Raw genomic sequence first — 27,274 nt, 5'->3', positions numbered from 1 at the left:
CCTAGAGCTTCTAAGAGCTAGGCAGAAAATGCTAATGGTATTTTCAACATTGTTTACCACAGCATCAACCAATAACCTTATTTCAGTTGAACTCTGGATTGATTAGTTGCAGCCAAAGCCTGGCAACTGAGCACATTACTCCTTCCCAGCTAAGTTGACTTCATTTGATGAGCTTAGATTCAGTCCCGGATTGGGCACTTTCCCATAACTCAGAAATAACCAAGCACTTGGATGGATGCATGGAAATCGCAGTACAGATTAACAGAGCAGAAGCAAACATTTACCTTATTTTCTGATCTGGCACACCCAGAGGATCGCATAAAGAAAGTTGCATTATTCTTGTCCTATTCATAATTAGAGCATTATCAATTTCTGTAACGGTTTCATAGTTTGGTTAAGAATTTGGGTTACTGCAGGTTAGCACTGTTCTCCCAAGGCACTAGAAATGGTATTCACACGTATCTACCTCCATTGGCATAGTTGTATTTTAAAAAAATATTTATATAGTGGAAGTTATTTTTCCTTTGACATATTACTATTTCACTTTACAAAATAAGCACCTGCATTATATAAGCATCCTTCTGACTACACAGATTTACACAGTTAACAAGTGAAGTCTCTGCAGAATGAAGAAAAATTTAAGCCTCCAAAATTACAGATAAAGTTACAACACCTTTTAGGAGGCAGCAGTATAGCATATTTTAAGAAATACCAGCATAGTTGAACATATGTCTAAAGTTATTCTTTAAAAAGTACTTTAAACCTACCCAAGGGGCAAAATACAATTTGCTGGTTAACAGAATAAAATTGCATCTTAATAGAACCACTTCAGTTGCTGCTAATTAAAATCACCCATGTGAATTCAGTCTTCAATACTGCAGTGAAACTTCAAGGTAGAAAATATGGCATCTCAAGTGCCAGATCTCCCAGCAGTAAGGGCCACTGGCACGTCCCCTTTTCAAAAAGATACAAAAGCTCCACTTATACAATTACTGGCAGTCACCACGTTGTAGTTAGGGAACTATTTCTGTATTTCCTGTTATGATAAGCAGTTTTCCTGCTATTAAGTAGCAAACATTCCTCCCCAGGGACATCCTAGAACATTGCACACCATTGTCTCAGGAATGGCCTGCTGAATCATGCCCAACAGCAACACAATAGAGCCCACATAAAAGTATCTTGCCAAGTTGAAAAACAAAACAGAGAACACAGCAGTGCCCCAAGCTTTCATTAGCCACAAGATGTACGTCCTCTCAACATCCAAGAGGCACGCAGTCCTTACCATGCTTGCTGACTGGACCTGGAAGTTAAAGTACTAGTCTTTGCTTAGGAGTTATTTGGAAGAAAAGTTCACAAATGCAAACTTTGCAATTGAAGATCACTTCGGCAAAGACTGAAAGAGCACTGCTAGCCTGACAGGGGTACTAGTGCTCCCCTCAAGAAAGCAAACGTTTGTGGTGCCTGCTGTAGAGTCCAAGCAATTCCTGTGGAGGAGGTTTAAAGCATTCATTGCATCATTCTTCACATCTAATGTTCCCCTGAGCCTCCATATACTTCTGCTTAAGTTAACGAACATCACCTGTGAAGCCAGCAGACTTACCCTTTTGCTTAAGTGGCTGGGGAGCCCACCCAGGGAAAGGACAACAGTAACCTTCTCAGGGAGGTGACAGCTCAGGTAAATGCAAAGTTCACTGGGGAAGACCTGCAACTTACTGAGAAGACTAAAATCTGTACATAAGATTAACACCTCTGACTACAAACACGTCTACTCGTGCCACTAACAAATGCAACAAGAAAAATATTCACTGCACATTCCAGATGCATCTTGTCTTCCTTGACCCCCAGCTCATAGCTGAGAGGTCCCTCCTGAGATGCATGAATATAGTTTTAATAGGCTTATGCTACTCAGTTCATATTAGGATTTTAAGTGGCAAAACACCTTAGTTTGAAAAGCAGATTAAGCCTTTTGTAGTTTGTATGGTAATAACTGAAGAAAGAAATGAGCCTTGAAGGCGGCATATGCTTACAGCTAAGAAAGCAACGTTTTTAGGCTTTTGTTTTATTCCGAGTACAATAGTTTAACTGGCACCATAAATAAGTTCACTCATTCTTCAGCTAGAAGCATTTCCTGTATTCCTGTTTTGCTATTTAGCATTTGAAGAGTTTTAGCACAAAAACCTATTTTTGTAATAAATATAAACATTCATTTTTTAATAATCTACATGCTTCTAATATTAACAACATTCACAAGCAGACAAAAATGAAGGCCACTGAAATATCCAAGAGTTTAAAGAACAGTACTAAAGAAGGAAGGCTAATATCTTTAATAATATCTCTTAATGATAGCTTTAATATTATTAGCAATATTTCCCAGGCTTTTCTACCAAAGTACTGCAAGCCCTCTTTAAGAAAAGGATGAGTTTTCATTAAAAAGATTTTCATCAGAGATGTCCCCAGCTGTTCTGTTTCTTCCCTAACTAAAACTATTTCCATAACATCACATTCAAAACATTTACACAAGCATCTGAGACAGAACCTGTACTTACTATAAATGTATAAGTAGCATATTACCATGACTAGAAGTAGCAAAAGCAAATTTAACCAAGACTTAGAAATAGGACACAAGGCTATTAGCTCACTTGCTATGACTATTCAACATCAGTTAAGATGATACCAATGGAAGGTTCATGAACAGCAACTGTAATTAAACACCTCTGTCAGATACAAGCCAGGTTATTTAAGGTGGGTTGTTTCTATATTTGAGTATGTGGACAGTTCAATTGAACAGGATTTTAAAAAAAAGAAATTTAAAGACATGAACTATACTGCTGGCACAGAAGATCAAGTGCTATTTTCTTTGCCCTGTAAGGCTCAGAGACTAGAAACAACAGTTTCATGCTGGAGAAGAGCATTATTTATGGAGACCGTTAGAAAGGTGCTGGTGACTCCACTAAGTATATTACAAGTATAGTCTAAATACAGAGGTGGCTACACCATAAAAAGCAGAACAGATGGATATGACTACAACATGGAAAGGTTTTCCTCAAAACACAGAAATTTGATTGCTCAAGGGTAGAAAAAGGAGGGGAGAGAGAGAGAAAATTTGTGTCTACTTATTTGAGGTTTTCACCAGCATCCTAAGAAAACTTAAAAACTAAGCTTCCTTACTTTTGAATAGATAGTTTTTAATACTAAAAGTCTGGCTTTGATGCATTGGAAATCCCGCAAAATAATTTAAAAGCTATTAAGGTTTGTAGCTGCCTGCCACTTTGAAACTGCAATCCACTTCACAACAATACAAATTACAACCAGACCATTTTTACACATATCAAGTGGAAATAAATGCACATTTAGCATATGCAATGATATTAGCATAGATAATTTGCTAGGGTTTTTATATCTACTATCCAATTAACTATTCTTATAGGAAGTTGAACTTGAAGCAGTAATTCTACTTATTTAATATTGGTAAATACTTGAGGCATCCTTCACAGATGATTAGTCTGCATAAGTGAAGGAATAACAAAACCCAACATCACTGACTGTAGTGGAGAGTCAGAATGCAAAGAGTTGCCATGCATCTGCTTTTCACAGTACTCCAGTTCTGCTTCCTCCAAAGTTTATGTACATATTTACATACATGTTCATGGTTTATTAAAGTATAGGCATGCTGTAAGCATAAATATCACATACAAACAATTTCTTTTAATCGGGGGGGGGGGAATTCCCCCCACTTTCTGCTGTCTAGGCTTCATTTGGAAAGGGATAGCCTTATCTTCATACTATACTTGGCATAAATGCATGAATTGCATTAGACTTGTATAGAATAAGCATTACCAACTCCAAAACAGAGAGCCCTACCACTTGAAAAATCAGAACCTCCCTTTAGCTATCACCTAAAGGCCTAGCTATCACCTACAGACATAGCTAAGGTCTATCAAGATTGAAATAAAGTACACAATAGCAACTCATTTAGTACCCACTCCTGAATGGATGAAGCCAGGAGCTGAGCCTCATCAGCTTCAACAGGAACATGACTAAATCCAAAATCACCCACGACAAATGATTTCCAGCTATTTAACTTCTTTTGCTCAGAACAGATAAGCAGTTTTTATTGCTGAGCTATTTTTTTCCTTGGCAGGTGACCCAGATATTTAACATACTTATCCAGTATCAAATCTCTCTGGTAGGTTTTTAGATTTAGAATACTAAAGGTTGAGTGGTTCGGGTATCTTTCTGCAGTTCTATATTAATTTGCAGTGTTGGGCATTAATCTGTACTTCAGTTATTCTTAGGAAAAACCATGGCATATGAACAGTTAAGCAAGTCATAACACCTGAGGATTTCGGATTCCTCAAGATTTTGTTTGCTTGCTTAAGAGCACTGCTTTGCTACACTTGGAAGAAGCTTTGGGTAGTTCCCAATGTGATTTGAAGCACAACTTAGAGGTCATATTGCAAATGCATGTCATCTACTCAAATAAACACATCCGATGTTTGCTTGTTGCTGGCAAGGGAAAAGGAAAAAAATTTTTTAATTGACACTGCTGTAGTAACATCAGCTATTGTTTGTCTTAGTAGACACCTCTTATTCCCAGGTTAATAAGACAGTCTCAAGGTTTAGTAAGCAATGGAAGTCACCAGAGATAATACTAAATATGTTTGCTTAGGGGAAGAAGAGCAACAGCAGCATGAAGGGTTGGATGAAAACATTTCAAGTCAAAAAACGTTTACCATAAAAGCAACAGTGCAGTTCAGTACACAATCCTTGAAAGACTCTGGGAACAAAAGGCACAAGGGCTTTGATCTGTTTTCAAAACTCTCTGCTTGTGCAGAATTTTATCCGTATGTAAGAGCAAATGCAAGCAACTCAAAAGGAATATTTTGAATCATTCATATAAGAATGTCTTTCTCCTGAAGTTTAGGTAGAATCATCCAGAGATGATGATCTATTCCGTCACACCATTGATGCATGAAGAGCATAAAAGCACTTAAATAAGGTTTTTTTATCAAAAGAGTGATTAAATAGCTTAATAAAGGAAGTACCTTTTATATTTCACCACTGAAAGACACTGGTTCATATTTAACTCATACCTATCATGCAGTTGTGAAGTGTCAAAATTTTTGTCACAGTAACTAGTAAAACTCATTTGTAGTAAGTCACGGGATGGGTAAACACAGTATTTTCTGAAGTATTTCAGTGATTCTGTTTTCCTGAAGATGCTCACTATATACACTTAGCAATGCAGGTGTACTAGCTGAGAAAAGTGACATTTCTGAATGTCTGCCTGCATTTAAAGGTGGAAGAGACTTCTGGATATGACGACCTTGAAGCAGTGACAAGCACAGAGCTATGAAAGTTAGACACAAGATAACAAGCTGAATGACCTTAAAGTACACTTTAAATTTCACAGCAAGTTTCATTGGGATTTATTCCCATTCCTAGAAAAATTTCTTATTGTATTTGTTTTCCCCCTGCACATGCTGTATGCTTACTTGACAATACTTTAACTACCTATTACAGTTACCTTAACATTTCCACATGAACAAGATAAGATGTAAGCAATGCAAATGCACTTCAGCCCAAGACTTGTTTCACTATAAATGCAGCGATTAATCTAGATTAATTCAGTATCAGTTCAAACAACTGTATGTCCAGCCATAGTATATACTGTGGAGAACCAAGGCAAGCTGTTGCAGAACATCCTCAAAACAAGATGAAAACTTAAGAGCAAGTTCCATCCTCTTCCTCTCAAGACTTTGCATCCTAACTTCACAAAGATACCTCACCACAGACTGCCAACCAAGACATAACAGTTGAATCCAACTTGACCTATGCTTCTCTGCTAGGCTATGTTAAAACTCTGCATGTGAATAATCGACAGAAATATCTCAAGAATGCTCTACAATCATGGAAGGTGTTCTGTGCTATCACAGAAGGTAGCAACGGATGGACTTCATGAAAATACTTATTGAAATGCAATGCACACCAGAAACAGAATTGAATGATGCTTTCATAACTCTATTCCTCATACATGATATCACACATTCCTGCATGAACCCTGAAATTCCTTTTTCCAATTACTTTCTCACTTATTTCTTGATATAGTTCCTAGCACATTCTATTTCTCATTGCTTAGGTGACCTTGGAAGGAAGCCACATGTCATTTTAATACAGTTAAACAACTGCATGAAGACATTCATATAGATCTTGCAAAAACAAAAATGGTTCATTTAACAAAAAATCCCCGACCCTATACGCTTCTGGTATACATTGTCATTGCCTGATCTACTGTTGTAAAGCTTTATGAACTGAAATAACCACAAACAAGCTTCAGTGCACTGTTTTGAGAAAGACAACACATCTATACATACTTGCTTTCTCCCCTACAGCATGTGACCTGGTTTTCCAGATGTCCTACTTTTTTGGTATATTCAGCACTAACCAACCACTGGTCAGCTTTTTGCTAACCTGCTGACTTCCCGCAAGACATGAGGACAGCAAAGCAGAAGGGGCATACCAGGCACAAAACTTCTGTACTTTTAGTGCTACTCCATTAGCTGTATATAAAGCACATTAGAGAATACACACAAAGAAGGTCTATTCAGCACTTCTTATTTAGGGAGGGCTGCCTAACTGAAACACATGGCTAACTGTTTTACATGCTGTATTTAACAGAGGGATCAAACAGACAGGTTTTACTTTTATATCCACTAAATGAATGCAAAACACAAGTGGATTCTCATCATTGTAAAATTCTCTTCATACATGTGCTGGAACGTATTTTTATTTTTATTTTTTTTAATTGATACAAATTTCAGTAGCAGTTAGTGAATGCATGGAGGACTGAACATTATTTCCCCCTTGCTCCCTTACGATTTTCTTCCCGAAATATGTGAAAATTTCATAGTTTGGAATATCAAGGATGTAGGCAGATGGAGAAAGGGCCTCTCTCATACAGGAATTTTCAGCATCAAGGTGTTTTGAACCTAGCTTAAAAGACATGTAAGCAAACTGCGAACAGAAGCCAAGATTTTGTTTGGATAGTCAGCCCACATTATGTTCATAATTGATTTTATCACCCAGGAGAAACTCATAAACTGACTTTACTTTGTTGGAGATAGAAACTTCAAACGTTTTCCTTGTTGTTACCTATGTGAAATGCCAGGGACAGAAAGGAAAGCCGACTGTAGAATTGAACTCCAAAAATATCAGCAAAAAAAGGGTGGTGCTCAAGAGAAAGAGGAAATGTCTGAGAGGAAGAGCTTTTGCAAAACTAGTTAATGCAGCTGCTTGCTCCTCCTTAAGCAAAATGTAAAGAAATTAGTGTGGTGGAGGAAAAAAAGGTTTTCATGCAATATGCAGATTGCCATAATTTTGTCTGGATGTCATGTATCCTAGCAAAAAATAACATATGTATATACATATGTATGTATATATGTACATACATGTACGTATTCCCTGCAACAATGCTCGAGGAACATAATCATTTTCCCATTCCAAGTTTTTGCTTTACCTGTCACTTAAGATCAAAATCAGGTCATGTGCAGCTTTTTTTAAAAATATATGTTGTCATGAACATCTCTAAAGCATCAGAATGAAAAATTCATACTTTTTAGGTTTGTATCAACACAAGTGAGCGAAAACTTTGCCTGTCCTACTTACAGATAAGACATGTTTAACATTTGTATGACGACAGACATCTACATGTAAACATTTAAATATTTCTCACAGCCACAAGCAGAAAAACATTGTGTGACAGCCTGTAGTCATTCCTCCCTCCTCACAGTATAGAAAAGGGATAGCTCTCAGCAGAAAATCATTTTAATGATCAGATAAATATTTAATGGAACTGACTTCCTGCTTGTATTTTTGGGTCTGTGGGAGGAAAGAGTAAATTCCAATTTGAATTTCATAAACAGAATACCCATCTTCCAAATTAGCAGTTCAGCATGGGTGCGTGCACACAGAGAATTTAAGCTCAAGCTTTCCAGTTACACAGAATATAAAGCTACCTTGCTCAAAAGTCAGACTTCTACATGAAATTCAAGAACTGTCATTCCCAAGATCATTTTATTTGCTATAAATAAGCTGCTGTTGAAGTAAACAAGATGTCCCCCATGCATATTCTAATCATCATATTAAAAATACAAACCTGTACGAAATATAACAGTGCTTTTCTTGTAACCAAAAGGTAGTCGAATGTTTCGGAGCAACCCCTTTGCGGTCAGTCGTACACGCATGTTGGATAAGGAAAATTTCGGGGACCATAACATGTCTTCAGTGCAATTGGAAGATAAGCAAGCAAGAAACAGCCTCCATATACTGTCACATACTATAATTTTAATTCACCCCTGGCAGAAGTCAAGCAATTCTTGCTTTAAAAAAATAAATAAATAAATAAATAATTCAGAACTCCATTCCTTTGCCCTTATTCCTTATGCACAGACAAACAAAATCAGAAAAAGCAGATATCCATAGTGTAGATGCTGCTGGCAGCCTCTCCCCACCAGATGTTGCAGAAACAAAGCTTGTCCTCAGAATAAAACAGACTTAGTGATTCAGAAAACCAACAGCCTCTGAATTACATCAGAGCGTTCATGCTTAAGCTGCTATGGGACTCAGTGGGGCTGGGAGCTAGAAGAGGAAAAAAGGGAGGAGGAGGAAGTGGGTGGTCTCCCCAGCTGAATATATCATCCAGTAATGTCACAGATCATATAATTATTCTTTGGAGACTGTTAGGGAGAGGATTACTTTAATATTCCTGGAGGCATATTGCAGCTCTCCTCTCTTCTCAGTGTCACTGTAGATCATTTCAGGGCTCATTTTTAGCAGTTTCTTTTGACTGACTTGAGTTTATCCAAACAGAATTATCAGCTAACATTTTCTACCAGAGTTTTTTGGCTTTAAATATTATGTCAACATTTACAGTCTTAAATCCACAAATAAGTCTATTCTGTAACAAGTACTTGAGGACTGCTTAACAGAAGTACTATTTAGTTTGGCAGCTCAACACTGCAGATGCTTCAGTTTATCAGAATAGGAACAAGGAAGCAGGCATCCATTTCACATTAAAACAAAACTCTGCCAGCTGGATCCTGAATGAACCCAAACACTACAGCAAACAAGCAGTGCTACAGAAGTTCCTTCAAAATAGATGCTGTCTCCTTATTTAATTAGCCCTCTTAAAAAAAAAATTTTTTTCACTATTTAATATATGCAAAGGTTTTACAAACACATTGGTCTCTCCCAGCTGCCACTAGCAAAAAGACCAAAACAAAACAAAAAAAACCCTAGAGAACAGAGAAATGGAATCTTAAAGCAGTCACTATCCACTACAGAGATTTCAAAACACCGCATTTTTCCCTATGACTATGATCTAGAAATATATGCTGCTAAGCACTACAGACTTGCACTGACCACTTTTCTGGGTAAAGCACAGACACAGTTCACTACTTTGTCCAGACTCAGTAGCTGCCTTGGTGGCCAGCCATAAGCCTAGGGACAACACAAGTACCACTTAAGAACAGCCATTCTGGGACACAAGACAGTAACAGCTCATATTTTCTTACTCAGGTTGCTTGCAGATTCAGCTGAAGAGCTTCCACAGTCTTTGTACCTTTTAAAGGCAACAAAATTAGGTACTTCCCCTGCATCAGTCCCCTGCTTCTACCATTTCATCAAACCACAGGTAATCTTTTCCAGCATCTATCCCTCCGACAGTTTTTCGAGTTCCAGAATCCATTAAACCAACTTGCTCTGAAGCAAGTATAACCCAAAACAAGTATAATCATACTGACAGGTCACATCCCTATGATGCCTTACCCATCCTCTTCTTACCACTTATCTATTATATTTTAATAGCATGTCTTACTTGCTCAAGAAGCATAAAATTTTAAATTCTCTAGTGTTTATATGCCACATCAACTAGAACTAAAAATAGCATTTTGTTGCTTCATTCTTGTCTCTGCACATCTCTGACATCACACAAGCTGGTGCAATGACAACAAAGCAGCTATATGTAAGCACTGCAAAAGACGTGCAGCCCAGCATCAAGAAAATCAGACCTCTGTAGCATACTGCCAAAGAATATCACTGAACGCCTTGTGATGGTGTTCCAAAATATTTATTTCCCAGCAAAGTGGTGTACCACCAACTTTGAAGTACTTTAACTGCTCTTTAGTCTTTGGTCCTTGCAGTCTCAAAACCATTCAGAATAAGTACAAAAGGCAGTAAATTAACTAGCTTTTTTGTTCAGTTCTCAGGGCAACCTCTGCACACAGACAGGCATGCACGCATGTAGTTCCTGCTACGTCACCATCATGCAGTCCTTCTAGCTTGAGGAATTTTGGCATTAACAACATGTGCTTGCCTACCTTTCCAATGGCCTGCAGTTCTAGACTCCTCCCTAATCCAGCACCAGAATCAATGATAGCACTTCCTTTTTTGTGTTAGAAGATTATGGACTCTACGCTTAGAGATAGTTCTCAGTGGTAAGCCAGAAGGCTTGTTAAAACATGTCAGAGTAGTCTCACATTTTCAGCATAGTTCATTAGTCCATCTCTTCAAATATTAGATCACTATTGTCAAATCTTCCCAGAATAAAGGCATCCTTAGACTTTGACTGGGCCTACAGCCAATCTTCAAATGTTCCTCAAACTCCAGCCCATACCAGGTTCTCTTGCTCACATGGAACCCACAACTCCCGTTTTCCTTCTGCCGTCCGCAGCCCATTTTGTCCATTTCCCAAAGACAGGACTGTTCCGTGAGGTCTGATGGAGCAAGCAAACATATCTCCCAAAATTCCTCTTCCACTGCCCCTCTTCCCCACTCCCAGTCCGAGTTCAAATAGACCATGAAGAAACAGACATAGTATAAGGTGGCTTTTTTTGTTGTTTTGTTTTTGGTTGGTTGTTTTTTTTTAATCTTATGTCTAGGGGGAAAATACTTTTTTAGCCTTTGGGGTTGGAATCCTGCTAAATCCCACAAATCTGGAATAAGTCTGCTTTATGCAGAAGTAGGACCTGACAGCATTAATAAAAAGCAACAGAAGCATGTCAGTCTCATCTAGCATCCAAAATCCAGATAGCTCTGACAAGCAGTCAGCGAGAGGACTGACCGTCTCTATTTGAATATTCCTTATGGGAGATCAAACTCACAGAAAGGTTCCTCCAATCTAGTATTTCTAGAGCTGTATGTTACACCGCTGTGGTGTCTGTGCATCTGCCAGTGTTGTTTCCTGTGCTGAGGAAAACATTGGCCCCAACTCCATACCTGCATTATTAAGACCATTTAGTACCTACTTTTGACTGGGTACAAAACTAGGAATGAATTCCATGAGATCCAAACTCAGCGTGACAGGAACATGCATTCTCTACACTTGATGCATAATGAGGATCACAGAGGGGTCTATTTCCATCTTGACATCAGATAAAGGAGATGGAAAAGAGCATCAGAAAAGAGCAAAATAAAATAGGAAGTGGTACACAACACTGATGGGAGAAAAGGATGGATAGCTTCTCCTTACCAGCCCTGTACTGCTGTCTTCTCCCCAACTCCAAGGGCAAAAGAGGTGATCAACATGGACAGAGAGGCTCTTCCCCATAATGATCACACAAGTCAGTTTGTGTTGCTAAATACATTAATACCTGACGATACTGTCAGATTGATGGTGGGGCTACATCTGTTTTAATCCCAGCACTGCATCTGCCACTCCCTGGTAACACTAGCAATATGACAAGGAGGAAGCAAAGGACACCAGCATCTGTAGGTTCTTCAGTTGAGCCTCCTGAGGCCAAGTCTACAGTTATTTGTATGTGTTCCTGCTGCCTCTGTTCCTCTTTCCGCACACAACAATCACTAAGAGCCATCAGAGCAGGACAAGCATCTCATAGCAAATAAATCTAAATCAAAAGTTAGATCTATAGATCTGAAAACACCAGGCAGAAGACAACTGGCTCCATGTAATAAGACAGCATGGTCAGAGCTGAGCAGATGGGCTTTACTGGCATGCTTTCATGCAGGAAGAATTGAAAGGTGATTGCTTATGCAAAAAGAGAAGTGAGAAGCAGGATCCTATAAGCAGCAAAAGGGTCATTTGTATCTTAGTTTTTATTTCCAGAAAATTATCACCTCCTTCCCCCTTTCCTGTGACGATCTTGCTCTAGCCAGCGTTCCAGTTTGAAAAGCTAGTCTTTCTGCAGGCAACAACATATGCCGGCATGCTGACAGGAGCTTGCAGTTTCAGGACTTACTTTAAGCTCTAATCCTCACTTGAAGAAAAAGATAACCTCTCCCTTGCACCTTCAAGTATGAACTAAAATTCTAAATAATTTAGGTTTCTTCTAGTACACAGAGGCTTTTAACCATTATAAAGTCAGCAGCTTTTCCAAGTGATACTGTAGTGAATTTCCAGGCAAACAGCTACAGAAATCAGGCTAACCAGTGTCTCTTGTTCCCCAGTGATGACATTTACATTGTTTGCACTCTTTCAGAATTGAGAATGGCAATAAAAATCCCACAAGAATCACTTCGCTTTTAACTTCTGACTTAAGGGAGCAGCAAGTTATATTCCACGTAGAGGGTGTCTCTAACAAAAATGTCATTTTGGAAAAGTTACTCACAGTAAAAATCCTACAGTGCTTGGAATAAAAATTGCTACTAGATACAATGGAGTTTTGTTACTCATATTAGCACAACATACCTTAAAATATTAAGCTTCAGTGATCTAGACAGAGGTGTAAGAGAAAAAGCAAAAAACAAAAACAACAACAACAAAAAAACAAACAAACAAAAAACCCCCTTCCTCTGGGATACCACCTTAAAGTTAAGGGTCCCAAAGAACTATACTATACTACAATGACATCTAACTATTCGGTGTTTACCGCAGTCACATAAAACAGTGTGCATAAACTAAGGTATTTCAGAGAATCACAGAGGACAGGAGGGAGGAAAAAAAAAAAAAAGAGAGAGAGAAAAGACTTGTTTGGAAACATCAGAAGAGATTCATATCTATGTTTAACTAGAGAGAGAGAAGAGACGAAGAGACTACAGAAAGCACTGCTCTAGGATGACATTTTCAAGAAGGTAATATAATACCCATTTCAGCTGCTCCCTCTGCTCCTGTAGAGGCTCATGTATTCAATATTTAAACAAGAGGGAGAAAACTGTAGCACTGTGTTCTTCTGTTGCATGGGTTGTTACTGTGAAGCATTAAAATAAGCACCACAGAAGTGAACTACAAGCATTCCTTCCCAACATCAAAACGGATACCACAGAAGCGAAGGGCAAACATTCCCTCAGAAGGAAGTCTGCCTACCTTTGTGTCATCAGCAGTTTGGAATACAGCTGCGTTAGGCTGGGGAACGAGTTTCTCACAGAAGCTTGGAATTAGGTAATAGCAAACAGGTCTGAAATATCTAACTCAAAATCCAGAAAATAGGTCCTTTTTTTTAAAAGTGCTAACTGAAGAAACAGACCTGATAGTGTGGAAACTATTTGTGTTATGTTACAAAAGGCCTAAGGAATGAGCTCTGTCACTATGGGAAAACCAATAGGACCCACCTCAAATCCTTGGTGGTGGGGATTGTAAAGAGATCCCAGCATTTTCAGTCCACTGATTTGGGAATTTCCTAGCAAAATACCACCACTTGAATAGAGCTGGTCCATGTGTTACCCTACTTCATAGCAAGTCTTGGGTTTCGGAAATTATTAAAAAAGAAAGAGTGGTGAAGTGTTGATTTTCAGCATGGAACAAAAGACAACCTTCTCAAAGTGTTTATTTTCAGAAGATTAAGTTTGGAAAGAACACTAGGAAAACACAAATTCATTGATGCAGCCACTTGACCTTTGAAGAAACTGGTCTGGAATATATGAAAACCGAGTTCACATGTGTCTCAGTTCTTGCATCCCAGATTATATTCTGGCAAATATATGATCTCAGGAAAACACTGCATATAAAAAAAAGAGAGAGAGAGAGAGAGAGAGACAGACAGACAGACAGACAGACAGACAGAGAGGTGAATTTAGAGTTTAGGGTGGCATTTTCTGAACATCAGTAGTAGCCATTTCACTTTGATGACTTTTGAAGCATATTAGTGCTTATTCAAGGAATTAAATCCTTAAATTTGCTGTTGTACTATATACTTTTTGTAATGCTGGAAAAATCTAACCAAACAAGTAACAGATTTCAAAGGTTATTTCAGGCTGATAGATATTGCTAATTCTTCAAAAAAAAAAAAAAAAAATCATTTCATCTCCCATTATCTTACCCTAGTGAACACACATAATAAGAGTAAGCTATCCCACAAACAGCATACTCTCACAGATTTAGATTTTTTTTTATTTTTATTTTTTTAATATGACAGGATGAAGATAGTGCTTTTTTATAGCCAGTTCACATGTAATAGCTACACCACTTAAGCAGTTTAGCTGTCTGTTTTTAAGAACATTCTTGACTGGCCTGAAAAGCATTCTAAGGCTCAATCACATGAGACAGTTTGGCTGACCATCAGGCTGACATACCAGTAGCAAAGCTCTAAAGTCACTTTAAAAAAAAAAGTAGGAACAGTAGTCTTAATTATTGGAAAAAAACAGTGAGAATTTTTAGATATTTAAAAGGTAGTTCAGACAACAGTAATAAACATACCAGCTCCAGCTAATCCTTACAATGCTGTCATTCAGATAGTCCTCATAGCTCACAGGGCTAAAAAACATCTAAAAAAAGACTATGGCTGGCTCTTTATTGCAGCTAGAAAGGGAACAGAACAGTCCAATGCACAGTACCAGTGTCTGTAAAAAGAGATTTAAACTCGATCTTTCTGTTTGTTTTCAAGAGACACAAACAGAAAGTTACATTCTGTGACTGCTAGAATTTCCAATCTGTAAAATCTTAACTATGTTCGGTAAACTAACACTGGATTTCACCCAATAGAGCTTACAAAGCTTTCCAAGTTTTTCTGCAAAATTTCCAGGCTCTTTTGGAGAGAGTGGGAAAGAAAGAGAAATAAGCAACTCCAACCTGCTTACAAAAGCTGAAGATCTTCATAACATGAAACTGAGAATTCCATTTCAACAAACCTGTCATGAAATTCCTAGCTAAAACTACTCAGAGACACCATTTCTGAAATGTGGAGGACCTGGACCTAAATCCTCCCTGCTCTGCCCAATTTCAACAGGCACTAAAACACTCTTTTTCTATATCCTGAGCACTTAAGTGCTAGACAAACCATCAGCTGTTAGGAAGCAGGATCTTCCTCCTGATTTTAACCTCACCACAGAAGGTTCCCAGTGTAGAACATTAAAAAACTTGAAAATATTAAAGATATTTGCACACCAGTTTCCTGAATTATTCTTAAGGTAATCTGTTTTAACATGAACAAGGCACGAAGAGCTCAAAAATACTCTCTTCAACTCTACAGACATCCTAACAACGCATTGCATCTTGCTTTATGTCTAACCAGATCTGGCTTTACATCATTGCTGTAAATGACAGCAGCGGATATGGATGAATAAAAGCACAAGCAGTCAGAGAACAAAAATCATATCCTAGAAATACCTGATTTTTTTTCATTCATGAAGTAACACTAAATGCAACATTAATAACTGAGCTAGACATTTAACTAATGCATAAATATGGTAATCAGATTATCAAAGCTCTGTTGCAAGAAGTTATAGTCCTGACTCTCCAAACAGAGCACATGGGCAAGAAAGACAAGTGAGGTTTGGACCTCTTCACTGAATAGGTTTAAAAACTGTGTAGCTAACTATGGCACTGTAATGTAAGAACAAAAGCTTTAATTAGTTAAAATCATTAGAACAAAAGCTTTACTATAAAAAACAAGGCTACTAAAAAAAGAGTGCCTCCTTTCACATGGTACTAGCTGGCATTATTTCAGTTCATTCCTAAGAAGATCCTTTGTCTTTTCTTAAAATGGAAGGCATTGTACTGCAGAACATCCAAACAGCTACACAGTATTTTTACTCTGTTGTAAAAACTATCCTCAATTGTGAAGATGGGGGAAAAAGTTTAACAAAGTGAAAAAAGAAAGAAAGAAAGAAAAAGTTTTGCATGACATACATGGGACAATGTACTAATACTCTGTACAAGCTACAAAATCAAAAGTCTAACATATTGTCCAATTTTGGGAGCTGATTTTCAACACAGGAAACTGCTAAAGCAAACACTTAAATGCAGCTATTCAGCTGGCAAAAATAAGGCTTTACTAAAAAAAAAAAAAACCACCCCACACATTTACTAAAGAATCACTAAGTGCTATGGCCAATTTGCAGTTATAACCATTTTTATAGCATCAAATATAACACTTCAAAGCTACGTAGCCACATTCTTTGTTAGCTTGGAAAAGTTGAATCACAAGAAGAATATTAAACTAGCAAAAGAAAAAAAAAGAGGGGGAAGAAAGGCACTAACTTTTTCTCCATTGAAAATAAAGTGAAAATGCCATAATAGATTTTGAAAAAACAACAGTTACATTTTAGGATCATCATGAAGAAATGGAAGAGGAATTTAATTTTTTATTTCTAGTCCAGAAATACACTTTGTTGCTTACTGATAGTCTCCTCAAACCAACTAATCACGACGATTAAGTTGTTGGCAGTATTACTCTCTACACACTTTCATATACAAGAATTACACATACGAGCTCAAGAAACTCGGACTCGGGGCTCTACCTAAACTAACATTAGTTCAGCCAAGTATCAGTAAGAGTAACAAACACAATAAGCACTTATGCAAAGCCTTATACTTGCTGCTTGACAGAAACCCTGACTGGTAACAGAGGTCTCAAGCAAAGTACTTGATTGATATGCAGACACTTGATGTCCAGAGTAAAGCATTAGACTCATGTTACAACTACAGGAAATTAAAAATACACTGCCACAATACCAGAGTTACAGGTCTGAACTGTTTTATCCAGTCATTCCAGAATCAAATTCACAACATCTGGTTGGCTGAAGCACCTCTTTAGGAAAGACATCTGCTATTTACTTATGGGACGCGGGGCTTTCCAATGATCTTCAGCATCTTTCAAAAAGTGCTTTTAATTACAAGCAGCTTTTAGTTCAGCAAGTACAACCTGATACTGAGGAAAACAATTAGACTCCGAGTCTTTTCAAGAGAGTTGGCAAACTCATTTAACTAGAAATCTCATCTGAAGACTTCTAGCTCCTGGCAGAGAGAAACTAGCACCAGGTGTCCTGACTGGCAGAAACACAGAAAACAAAATCAATATGAAGTCCTTAAAACTCTGCCAGATCCTGGGGTGCCATCTGCCACTTTATCAACTGCCATTTCTCCCCCCTCCCCCCACACCATACAAGTAGACATCAACACATTTAGATAATTGCAACTTTTCAAGCGCAGTCTGCAGTAACATACAGAAACTGCTGCCACTAAAAATCAAAGGGAATCTACCATGAACCATCCAGAAAAAACTTATTCTACATGATTCTTCCATTTTTCAAACCACAACACAAGTTCCAATGATCATTTCAGTGTGGCTGCCATATGTTTTTGTTACTGTTAAAACTTCCTTATGCTTCACTGGAAACTGTCAGTGACAGCTACATGGTACAGACTACATATTCTAGGAGCTGGGTAGACAGAAGACAGTAAGCAGAAAAAAATCCACACCCCCACAAAACTTATTCTCTATACCCATGGAAATGGGAATCAGTGATGGTTTATGGCATTACTTGTTGCAAAATTATTCTTTCAAGAAATCAATATATTATGTATATAACTATTTTAAGTTGAACCACAGGCATATGTAAAAATACATCCAAAAAACTCACCAGAACCAAAAGAAGATAGGCTTTGGGGTCCATTTCTCCCAGGAGTACCTATGATTTTCAGAAAAGAAAGTGAAAAGAAGTAACACTTCAAGCAATTTACCTCTATTAATATTCAAGCCAGTAGTGGGGGCGGTGGGGTGGGGTGTTTCTTTTGAGCATCTTTCCATATAACTTCCTCATAAGCTACATAATCTAAGTTTTGTTCATGTGACAGCTGACAGTATGTTTGACAGCAATACTTGACAACATGAGGTTAAACTATTTGGAAAATGGACAGTGAATTCCTATTAAGCCAAACAATTTCTTGCACTACTATATCATTATCACAAAAGTCAGGTAGCACTGTTTTATTTTACCCAGTTCATATAGGACCACAGACACTAGGAAACAGAACTATCTATAGTGACACCATTGTTACTTTTTTTCCAGCTATACACTCCAGTTACTTAAATCTCCTTTTTACAGATAAAAATAATAGCATTCTCAAATGTGCTGCCAATCAAGTTAAATATAAATGAAAACATCGAGAAGGTTCATTTATCCTTACTGTATTGTTTCAGAGCCATATGAACACTGACATTAAAACCTTATTATTTACAAGGATATGAATTAAATGAAAGCAGTCTTTAGGATTGCTGAGTATAAGTGAAAAAGTTATGTGCAGAAGTTTATAAAAGGTCTGTTTACAACACCTTCTGGATTTGGCTTTTCTTCAAATAGTCTGTGACCTTACAGCAGGTATTTCAATATGAAACACTCTGCATTGCAGAATTACTGCACTTGTTCCCCTTACCTCAGTCATACAAATGGAATTTTGCTCCCAAGGAGAAAATCTGGTGTTTTAGAGCTTGCCTGAGGATTCAGATCTGTTATTTTGATTCACTCTGGTAAAAGTCACTAATTCTAAGTGACAATTAAAAACAAAACAAGCATCTGAGGCAGAAATGGGAAGTCAAGCCCATATTATCCCAAACAGCCAAAGTTGAGCAGCAAATTTGCACAAGAATCTTGCTTAAACACAAACTTCAGAAAGCAAGTCTGGGTTGCATCTTGTAAGCATACAATCTTAAAAGCAGGTAACAGAACATCATTTAGGGGACATTATCCAGTGTTTAGAGTCATGATAGGATGTACGTTTCAATGAGGTAGCGGACATTTTTACCCCTGAATAAAACAAATGTGTAACAAATGCTTCTGCAGAGTCAGTCTCCAATACCATGAACCACAAGTGAAATGAAAAGACTGACCATCTCCGTTACTTCAAAGTCACAAAGCATAGCTACTCTTTCTCAAGACAGAGGGGAGGGACTGAAGAACATAAGTAAAAAATTGACTTTACCCAACAGTTGATTGCTTCTAGCCTCACTGACTTTCCTTGCTGAGTGCAATGGCCCAGATGATTTTGGTAAGCACTGGTTCAGTGAAGCAGACCTGGTCTTGGCTCCTAGAAATACAGGAGCTTAGATCAGCTTTATAAGTACAGTTATGTCAACAATTAAAGACATGTCTAACTTTACACTTTACAGAAAGCAAAAGATGCACAAGTATCCTTAAATTAAAAAAAAAAAAAAAAAAGTCTTCTAAAAAATTGAAGCTATGTTTAAACTTAAGTTTGCTTTACCAGAACTTACATTGGAAGAAATAAAACATAACTTGAGAAAAAGCTTATAAGCAGAAGGAAGCGTTAGTAAAAACTTCATTTTAGCAGCAAATACAGCTTAGCTACGAATTGTTGGTTGAACGGGACCTCTGCATGCCAGCTACCCAGCCTCCCACTCAGCACAGGGCCACCATCAACATGCGATCATGACTTTGTCTAGCCAAGTCTTAGAAGCTCCAATCTTTGAGGTTTCCACAGCCCTACTAAGCAATCTGCTCCTGTGCTACACAACCATCCTAATAATTCCCCACACCACCACCACATCTAGTCTCCCACTCCACAATTTGTGATCATTTCCCATTGCAACATCCTCTGGCACTAATGGAAGTGGGAACCAGAGTAGTGTTTAATACAAAGCCAGCAAATATATTTAAACTAAGTTTCTTTTAGCACCAGATTGTGAAGCACAATTGTCTTATCTCCATGAAAGATTAAAGCAGACTCTACTTCCACTTCAGCCAATAAGAGGAACATCAAGAGGAAGCAGCATGAAGAGCTAAGCTGTTTCTTGGATTCTTCCCTTTGGAAAATGGGGCAGTGACATTCATCTAGGAGAGACTTCATCTAATAATATCCATTCAAAAAAATACCCCATCCCCAAAGTCCTTTCCCTCCTGAAAGGGGTGAAGACAATGCAGAGTCTGCATGAGAAAGGACACACATACACTGAGGATAAATTCAAGGTACATCTAACCCTGCAGACCACCATCAGCTAGAGAGTCATTCTGTGCAACAGCAACAGCATAAAATCCAAGCAATGATGCCTGCCATTTAGCAGAACACATCAGGCTGAGCTCGGTTACAGGCAAACCATAGTCACATTGTTCTTGGATCAGTCCATATCACAGTGCAGAGAAATAGTTACTAAACTCAAAGCACCACTGATGTGATTTTTACTTCCTCATACTATTTTCCTGGACTGGTGTTTAATAACCACTGGTTCACAAAGTAACCAAGTGCAAAAGGTAAGGTACCGTAACAAGACTAACTTCAGTTCCACTCTAGCTACAAACAGACCCAGATACCTTTTGGAGTTGTTTTCAAGGAGTGTATTCTTGGTCTTGGTACTGCTTTTAAAGGGAGAGATCCAGAAGTACCATTCTGACAAGCTGTTTTTGAAGACCATTCTCCATTCTTGATGATTGTGGCACTCGTAGCTACAACACAGAAGGATAGTCAAAGAATTTGCTCTAAGCAGTATCTAGTTTTGGGAAAATTAAATCCTAAAACAAGTGTGTTTTACTTGAGGCTAAAGTTAGAAGAAACAAAAGTTGGAATAAATATTATTAACACCTGTGGTATCTTCTATATAAACAGACTGATGAACCATAACACATTAGTTTGAATGTTGCAAACACCTCAAAACTACACAAAGCTTTGAATTTTGCACAAGAGGGGAATGTATGTAAAAGTATATTGATTAAGATACATAACTAGAAATCTGAACTTGCTGTTCAAAGCAAATGCAGAATATATTTCAGTTTGAATAAGTCAAGGAAGAGAGTATCATCAAGATATAAAGTCATTCCGACCACAGAATTGACTGTTAAGCCACCAATGCACCACAGAGAAAACTCTGCACTCCTTCCACTCTCCTTATGGGGCACCTCAGTGACCTCTCCAATGAAGGCAGAGCTCAGAAGAGGACCACCTTACCTCCACTCCTCTCGCCAGAGAGAAGCTGATGGGACACAACAAAAGAAATCCCCCCTCCCTCAACCCCCCCCCCCCCGAAGAGGCAGATAGGACAATAAGCAATTGCTACCTCATGTCAACATCAAATTTCCAACTAATAGGGTAGCTGCAATGGAAGACATTTCATTCCATTTCAAAGAAACTTCAAGGAGGTTTGGTTTAGTATCACAATGCAAATTTATATTTGGAAAAAAATTGAAGATTTAGAAAAACTAAGAAGTTTGGGGAAAGTCAATGCATTGGTTTAGTTTTCCAGCAGGGGGAACACAGGTGCACATACAGACACTCACACATGCATGCAGACCTCTGAAATAAGTATGGGTGAGTACACTTTGGTTCAAATACCAAAAAGATACATATATTGACACACTAAGAGTTAAGAAATTTACATTGCATTTACCAGAGATAAGCAAGAACTAGTTGCACTGAAAGAGTTTGCACTGTTGCTTTTTAACTAGTAGTTTACAGGAGGAAAAAAAAAGCTGTTCATACATCAGATTTAAAGAAAAAAAAAGTAACCTTAACTACGTATCAAATATTGTATGCTGAAAGACTCAATACACATAGCTCTAAGATTTTAGTGTCTATTTAATTTTACAGGCGTAAAGCCATATAAAGTTAACAGCTTCACAGTGATGCTTCTTGACCATATATCAATACATCATCTGCAACAGCAGGAGGGCCACATTTGCTTTATTTGACACTTTAAGGCAAAAAAGCTAAATATTTGCAAAAAAAAAATCTATACATGAGGAACAATTTGTATAGTACATCAGCAATGCAGTTTTTCTGGTGGAGTTTGACACTGACAATACCAGATAATTCAAACTAATTTGTTCCAGCAAAGCATCAGTCCTTATGCATTTTGTAACTTTTTCCATAGATTACTAAATTAAGGATATTTGCTCAGAGATCACTGTGGGCATCCAACTGTTGCCTACAAAGTGCTACACTATCGTCTTATAAATCAGCAGCATGCCAAGGAAGTAACACTTTGACTAAGCACACTTCTGGCACAGCACTAGTTAGGCACTGCTCTGTTAGCTCTGGAGTCACAACATGCAGAAAAGAAAGGCAGACTTGCAAAGCTTAGTCATTATATGATCCAAAGATGTTTTCTTCTACAATTCAGAGTAGCTATTGCAATCTTCTGATGAAAGACTGACAGGTATGAAATTATCTCACTCCAGCCAGAATCTAAAAGGTTAAAAACCTCCACTCACCACAAGATTTTTTCCTGAAGTATTAAAACTGTACAAAACACAGCTCAAGGTCAATTGCTATGATCAGCTTCTGAAACACTGAAACACTATTCCACTCTGTATGCAATTATTCTAATGCAATTCCTGTTTGGATTCTTACTCTTAACCTCAAAGTTTAAACATTTCAGTATGTTCAATCACAGTATTTTCAGTTTACTGCTGAAATTTTCCTCACAGTTTCTCTACTGTTAAAAATTCATTTTTTTCCCCCCAATGCTCCAACTTAAAGCCTGTATGCAAAAATATGCTTTTATTACTTAACATCAGCACCCCTAACTTCACGATTTCCAAATCTCTCATATTAGTAAGAGTTTCTTTAGAGGAAAGAATCATAGAACTCAAATGCTCATTAGACACACACACACACAAAAAAAAAAATTAATGCTGTCACAGGAAATTACCAATCCTTAAGCACATCTCAAAACAAAGGACTGAGCTGGCACAGCAAGAGGAACATTGTCTTTTATATACCAACAAAAGGCAAACTCCTTAAACAAAACAAGCTAAGCTTGGCCAATTTAATGCTGTCCACAGGACAACAACAGTTTTGGTCATGAATTTCCATGATGTTCACAGTATAAGCCACCCATTTTGAGCTCCGTGTCCCCCACTAATTTAACAGAAGCATTTCAGCATTATTTGCAAATACAGATTTGCCTTTTATTTTCCTAACATTGCCTAGTAGACTAAATGAGACAATAAACAGGAACAGCACTATACATGAAAACATTAGACCAAAAAGGTAAGTTTATTAATTCTTTCCAGTTTGATTCAAAGCCATAAAAACTTCATTATACTAACATGAATCATATGTAACCCAAATTCACGATGCTCACAAAAACTTATGACTAGATTCAAATAATTTTCATTAAGTTTAGCAATTTATCCAAAGAAAATCATCTCAGGGAAAAACAACAAGCCAAAACATCTGACATATTTAGCAATCTCAACAAAACAAAATACATGCTTTAAAAACAAAAAAAACCCAACCTACTTCTTTTCCCAGTAAAGGTGGCTAACAAAGGAATAATACAAAAGCTGTAAGATCCTACTATCAGCACTGTCAGTAAGGTAATACCATAGTGGCTTCCTGATTCAGTTGGTGGTATTAGTGTAGAATTGATGAAAATATCAGGAGAAAAATTAGTTTCTGTGCAGCTGCGGAGTCCTCCTGATATAGTCATTTAAAAAGGATCAGAGCAAGCCCAAAGCCAGAGAGACTGCAGCCATGTTCAGCCTCTCATATTCCTCATGCTTGCTCTTAGTGAATCAGAGTGGAAAAAAATGGTAAGCTTCAAGGCAGTGGACAAAACAGATTAAACCAGCTAGCAAATCACACTAAATAAGGAGCCATCAGTTGGGATGCTTCATCTGAGTAGAGCACATGTCATTGTTATGAAGCGATGACCCTTTCCTTTGTTACGGCGAGGGGGGGGAATGAAGCACGGACAAAGCTGCTGAGGAATTCCTCACACAGTTCTAAACCTGAACAGCAAGAGGCAACATGGCTGTCAGGGAAGCAGAATCAATCTGCTTCCAGAGAAACATGTACTACATATTTTATTACATATCCTCTTATTCCTTTAAGGAATATGGTAGGTTTTCATTTTTAATGAGGACACTACAGGAAGGAAAACAAAGAAATGAGAGAATGCATTATATACTTATGCATGCATATGCATACATAAACTATATATGTATGTTAACACACAGTCCTCTTTCAGTCCAAGACAGATTTCAAAGACATCTGGCATAAAGAAAATGCCTTTATCCAGTCTCCAGGATAAAACGGATGATGTGATAGTAACAGAATATTTGAATGTACTCATTTGAATACGTATAGCTGGGAAGACTGACATGTCTGACTAAGAGTCAGTTGTGTTATTTCCTTCACACTTTTTCCCTTACAACTCCCACAACTGCTGGTACAGGCCCTTGGTAGAACTTTGTATTAAAGCTAGTTGCATTATTTTTGTCATCCCAGTCTTAATCAATTAAGACTGATTTGGTTCAGGTCATACAGCAGTGCTTACAGTTACATTAGAGAGGATAAAAACCTAGCCATTCATAGTTGCACTTTCTACAAATAGTTTCAGATATCTGTTTTTTAATCTCAGCTATGCATTTTGTCTTAGAACTCTAAAAACAAGATACAACCTAGGTCAACAAAAGCATTTAGTATAAAAGACCTGTAATGTGCTGCTCCAAATACTATGACAAGTAATCCATTCACAGCATTCACGCTTATTTCTTATTACACCTCCTCCAAATGCTGCAAGGAAGCTTCTGATCAAGAACACCTGCTGGTTTTGTGATGGTTCATGATGGAAGAGGAGCTGCACAAAAGCTTTTATTCAACAAATCAAAAACCAAGTCTCTGAGCTCCTTTGGATTGTGTATCTTAAGAAGGAAAGTTGCAAGTTAAGCAAAAAGAGTAAGATCCAGAACTAGCAGGAGAAGTAAGATGAGAACTAACAGGTCTGTCAGACAATAACTCCCTACAAAGGGATTGTGCAACAAGGAGTTGATGCTGGATATCAACTAAAACCCAAAACACTGACCAATACTTACAATTACTGCTGAGAAGACTTCGCTCACTCTGAGTGCTACTGACTGACGAGACACTACGGGTTCTCTCCAGCACTGACCTTTTGACAGGCACTTTGGATTTAGATAGCGGTTTACCAGAGCTAGTGCAAGAGACTGCAGAATTTTTCATGGAGGCAGGCTTCTCTCTGGGAGAGGTTCTTACACCTGTCAATTGGGGTGGAGGGTGGGGAGGGAAAAGGAGAAGGGCAGGGAAAAAAGGGGGAGGGATGAAAAAGGACTTAAAAAAAACTTAAGCAATTGCTTCTTCTACATACATGCCTACAGTTAGACTTGCACATATAAAAACATACATATAAAGGCTTAACCTACCTCATATTTGCATGGTAAATATAAGCAATACTTTCAAGGTTTTCAGCTCCTACTATCTGATTTTCCTTGATAAAAACACTAAATACAGCAAAACAGTCCTGAGGGTTTAAAGCATCCAGTTTTACCTGCATACTGACCTCAGGACCAAAGCAAGTCCTAGAAAGATTGGCCTTCAAGACAGACATTTGCATGCACAGTCTTTCTTGCATTCTACAGCTTGTGCATATTAAGGTTACCTGTACTGGCAATCCCCTAAAAATATCACCTCTGGCTCAAAGCCAATCCAAGAAAGTTTCTTTTGTTTGTGTCTTCCCCCTATAGCACAGAGTTATTTTTCTATTCTAAAAGATAATTTCATCCTTTCAAGGACAAAAGGGGCACAAGAAAAACAAACTGTGCTGTGCTCAGATAATATACCTAAAACTGATGAGTTCTGCAGCACTAGTTAGGCAGCACTCCCTGGGTCTGCATTCTTAATGGCCACACTGGTGCTGACGCATTTTTGCATTAATTGCTGGTTTTGGTTGAGCTTGTTGCATACAAGTGCCCAAAAGCTAAGTTAAACATAGCTAGAGAAGCATATCTATATAGGAGACAGAAGTTTACTGTTGTACTACTAACGAAGCACTACGCTTTCAGCAAGAAAATTTCAGTTTAGTTACATCAGACTTCTAGTTTATTCCTGAGAAATATGCGCTCAGATTAATATTACAATGGCCCAAATGAAGTTATGTATACACAGACTTTTTGTGCTGGCACTAAGCTAACTTTTACCAGCTCTGACTTACATTTTAGATGCTGAGATATTTAGATAATGCTCCAAATAACTATGCAAAAGCAGCTACCATTTTTGTACAGAAACAAAAACAGAGATATGGAAGATATATTTAGGTATTTTAAATACATCTTAATACTGTTATTGCCATTTTCAAGTCTGACTGGCATAGTTTATCTTACTTAAAAAAAAAAGAATATAAATATATGCATGCCTAAGGTGTTTTACATTTTACTTGAGACAATCAAATTTCTCTTTAAATAAGAATACCCTTCCCTTTATTCTTGCCACTATAACCACATTTCAGTTACACTTAAGCTGTGCAAGAGACAGTTGAAATACCACACATTTAGCCAGTTATTCCAGTTTGCTCCGCATTAGTTTTGCTGCAGGATCTCCACTCTAATATCAATGGTTAAGAAACCATCAATTTGCAGTAAGACCAAGAAAGCATGATGTTAAAAAGAGGATTACATGAAGATTTAGACAAAGAAAACACTAATGCCCGGTGTCTGCATTTCAACAGTAGGTGGTGCGACAGGATTAGATGCTTGACTCAAGACTTCGTATCAAGTACGGAAAAACAGGAACAGTACTAGTAAAGGAAGACATGTTCATGCTATTCCTCTCAGTTTAGATCAACTCAATTATAATACATCACAATATGTACTAAACATGCAGTAGTATCCTATATAATACTGGTCACTGAATGTGCCGCACAAGCTTCAGCAAATCATTAAACATGCTTTATGTTAGACCTGTTACAAGGGGTGCTTTTACTATTTGTTTGCATTATTATGCAGAACTGATTCTGTGTTGCTGTAAAATCAAAGATTAAAATCTTACTGTAAAAATCTAAGACAAAGTTATCAGCTGTATTTTGGAATTTCTTGTACATAAGTCATTGCAATGAACATTTGAATATGACTTATTGCAATGAAACACTTGCGAACATCACCTCAAACAGAGCAGTCCAGACAACAAATCTGAAGTTATTTGTGTGTGACAAAAGTTTCTGCAACATCTGAACTTTATAGAACAAATCTGAGAGCTTTTTAAAACTTTCCACATTGCTTTCCAAAAGTTTTTTTTTTTTTTTTTTTTTAAAAGATGGATCAACATACCAGAAAACTAATCCATACTAGTCAGACT

At 37.7% G+C, this 27,274-nt stretch overlaps 1 protein-coding gene across 6 annotated transcripts in view; it reads right to left on the bottom strand.

The window, feature by feature from the left end:
• MTUS1 (microtubule associated scaffold protein 1) overlaps positions 1-27,274 on the bottom strand; it is an 89,080-nt gene that overhangs the window by 47,627 nt on the left and 14,179 nt on the right. For 5 of the 6 annotated variants that reach the window (XR_010884425.1, XR_001293558.2, XM_013949529.2 and 2 more), the window contains exons 3-6: positions 25,000-25,182; positions 20,497-20,628; positions 19,151-19,255; positions 17,812-17,859 (exon numbers count right to left, since the gene is read on the bottom strand). Coding sequence is in view for 4 of the 6 variants with exons in the window: in XM_013949529.2 (XP_013804983.1) it covers positions 17,812-17,859; positions 19,151-19,255; positions 20,497-20,628; positions 25,000-25,182 (468 nt within the window). In the remaining 2 variants the exon portion in view is untranslated. The remainder of the gene's footprint in view (positions 1-17,811; positions 17,860-19,150; positions 19,256-20,496; positions 20,629-24,999; positions 25,183-27,274) is intronic. The other variant, XM_013949530.2, reaches the window with a different exon arrangement.

The sequence above is a fragment of the Apteryx mantelli genome, chromosome 5 (genome assembly GCF_036417845.1).
Source record: "Apteryx mantelli isolate bAptMan1 chromosome 5, bAptMan1.hap1, whole genome shotgun sequence".
Classification (NCBI taxonomy): domain Eukaryota; kingdom Metazoa; phylum Chordata; class Aves; order Apterygiformes; family Apterygidae; genus Apteryx; species Apteryx mantelli.
The sequence above is the reverse complement of the archived record's forward strand: the minus strand, read 5'-3'. Positions and strand labels throughout refer to the sequence as shown.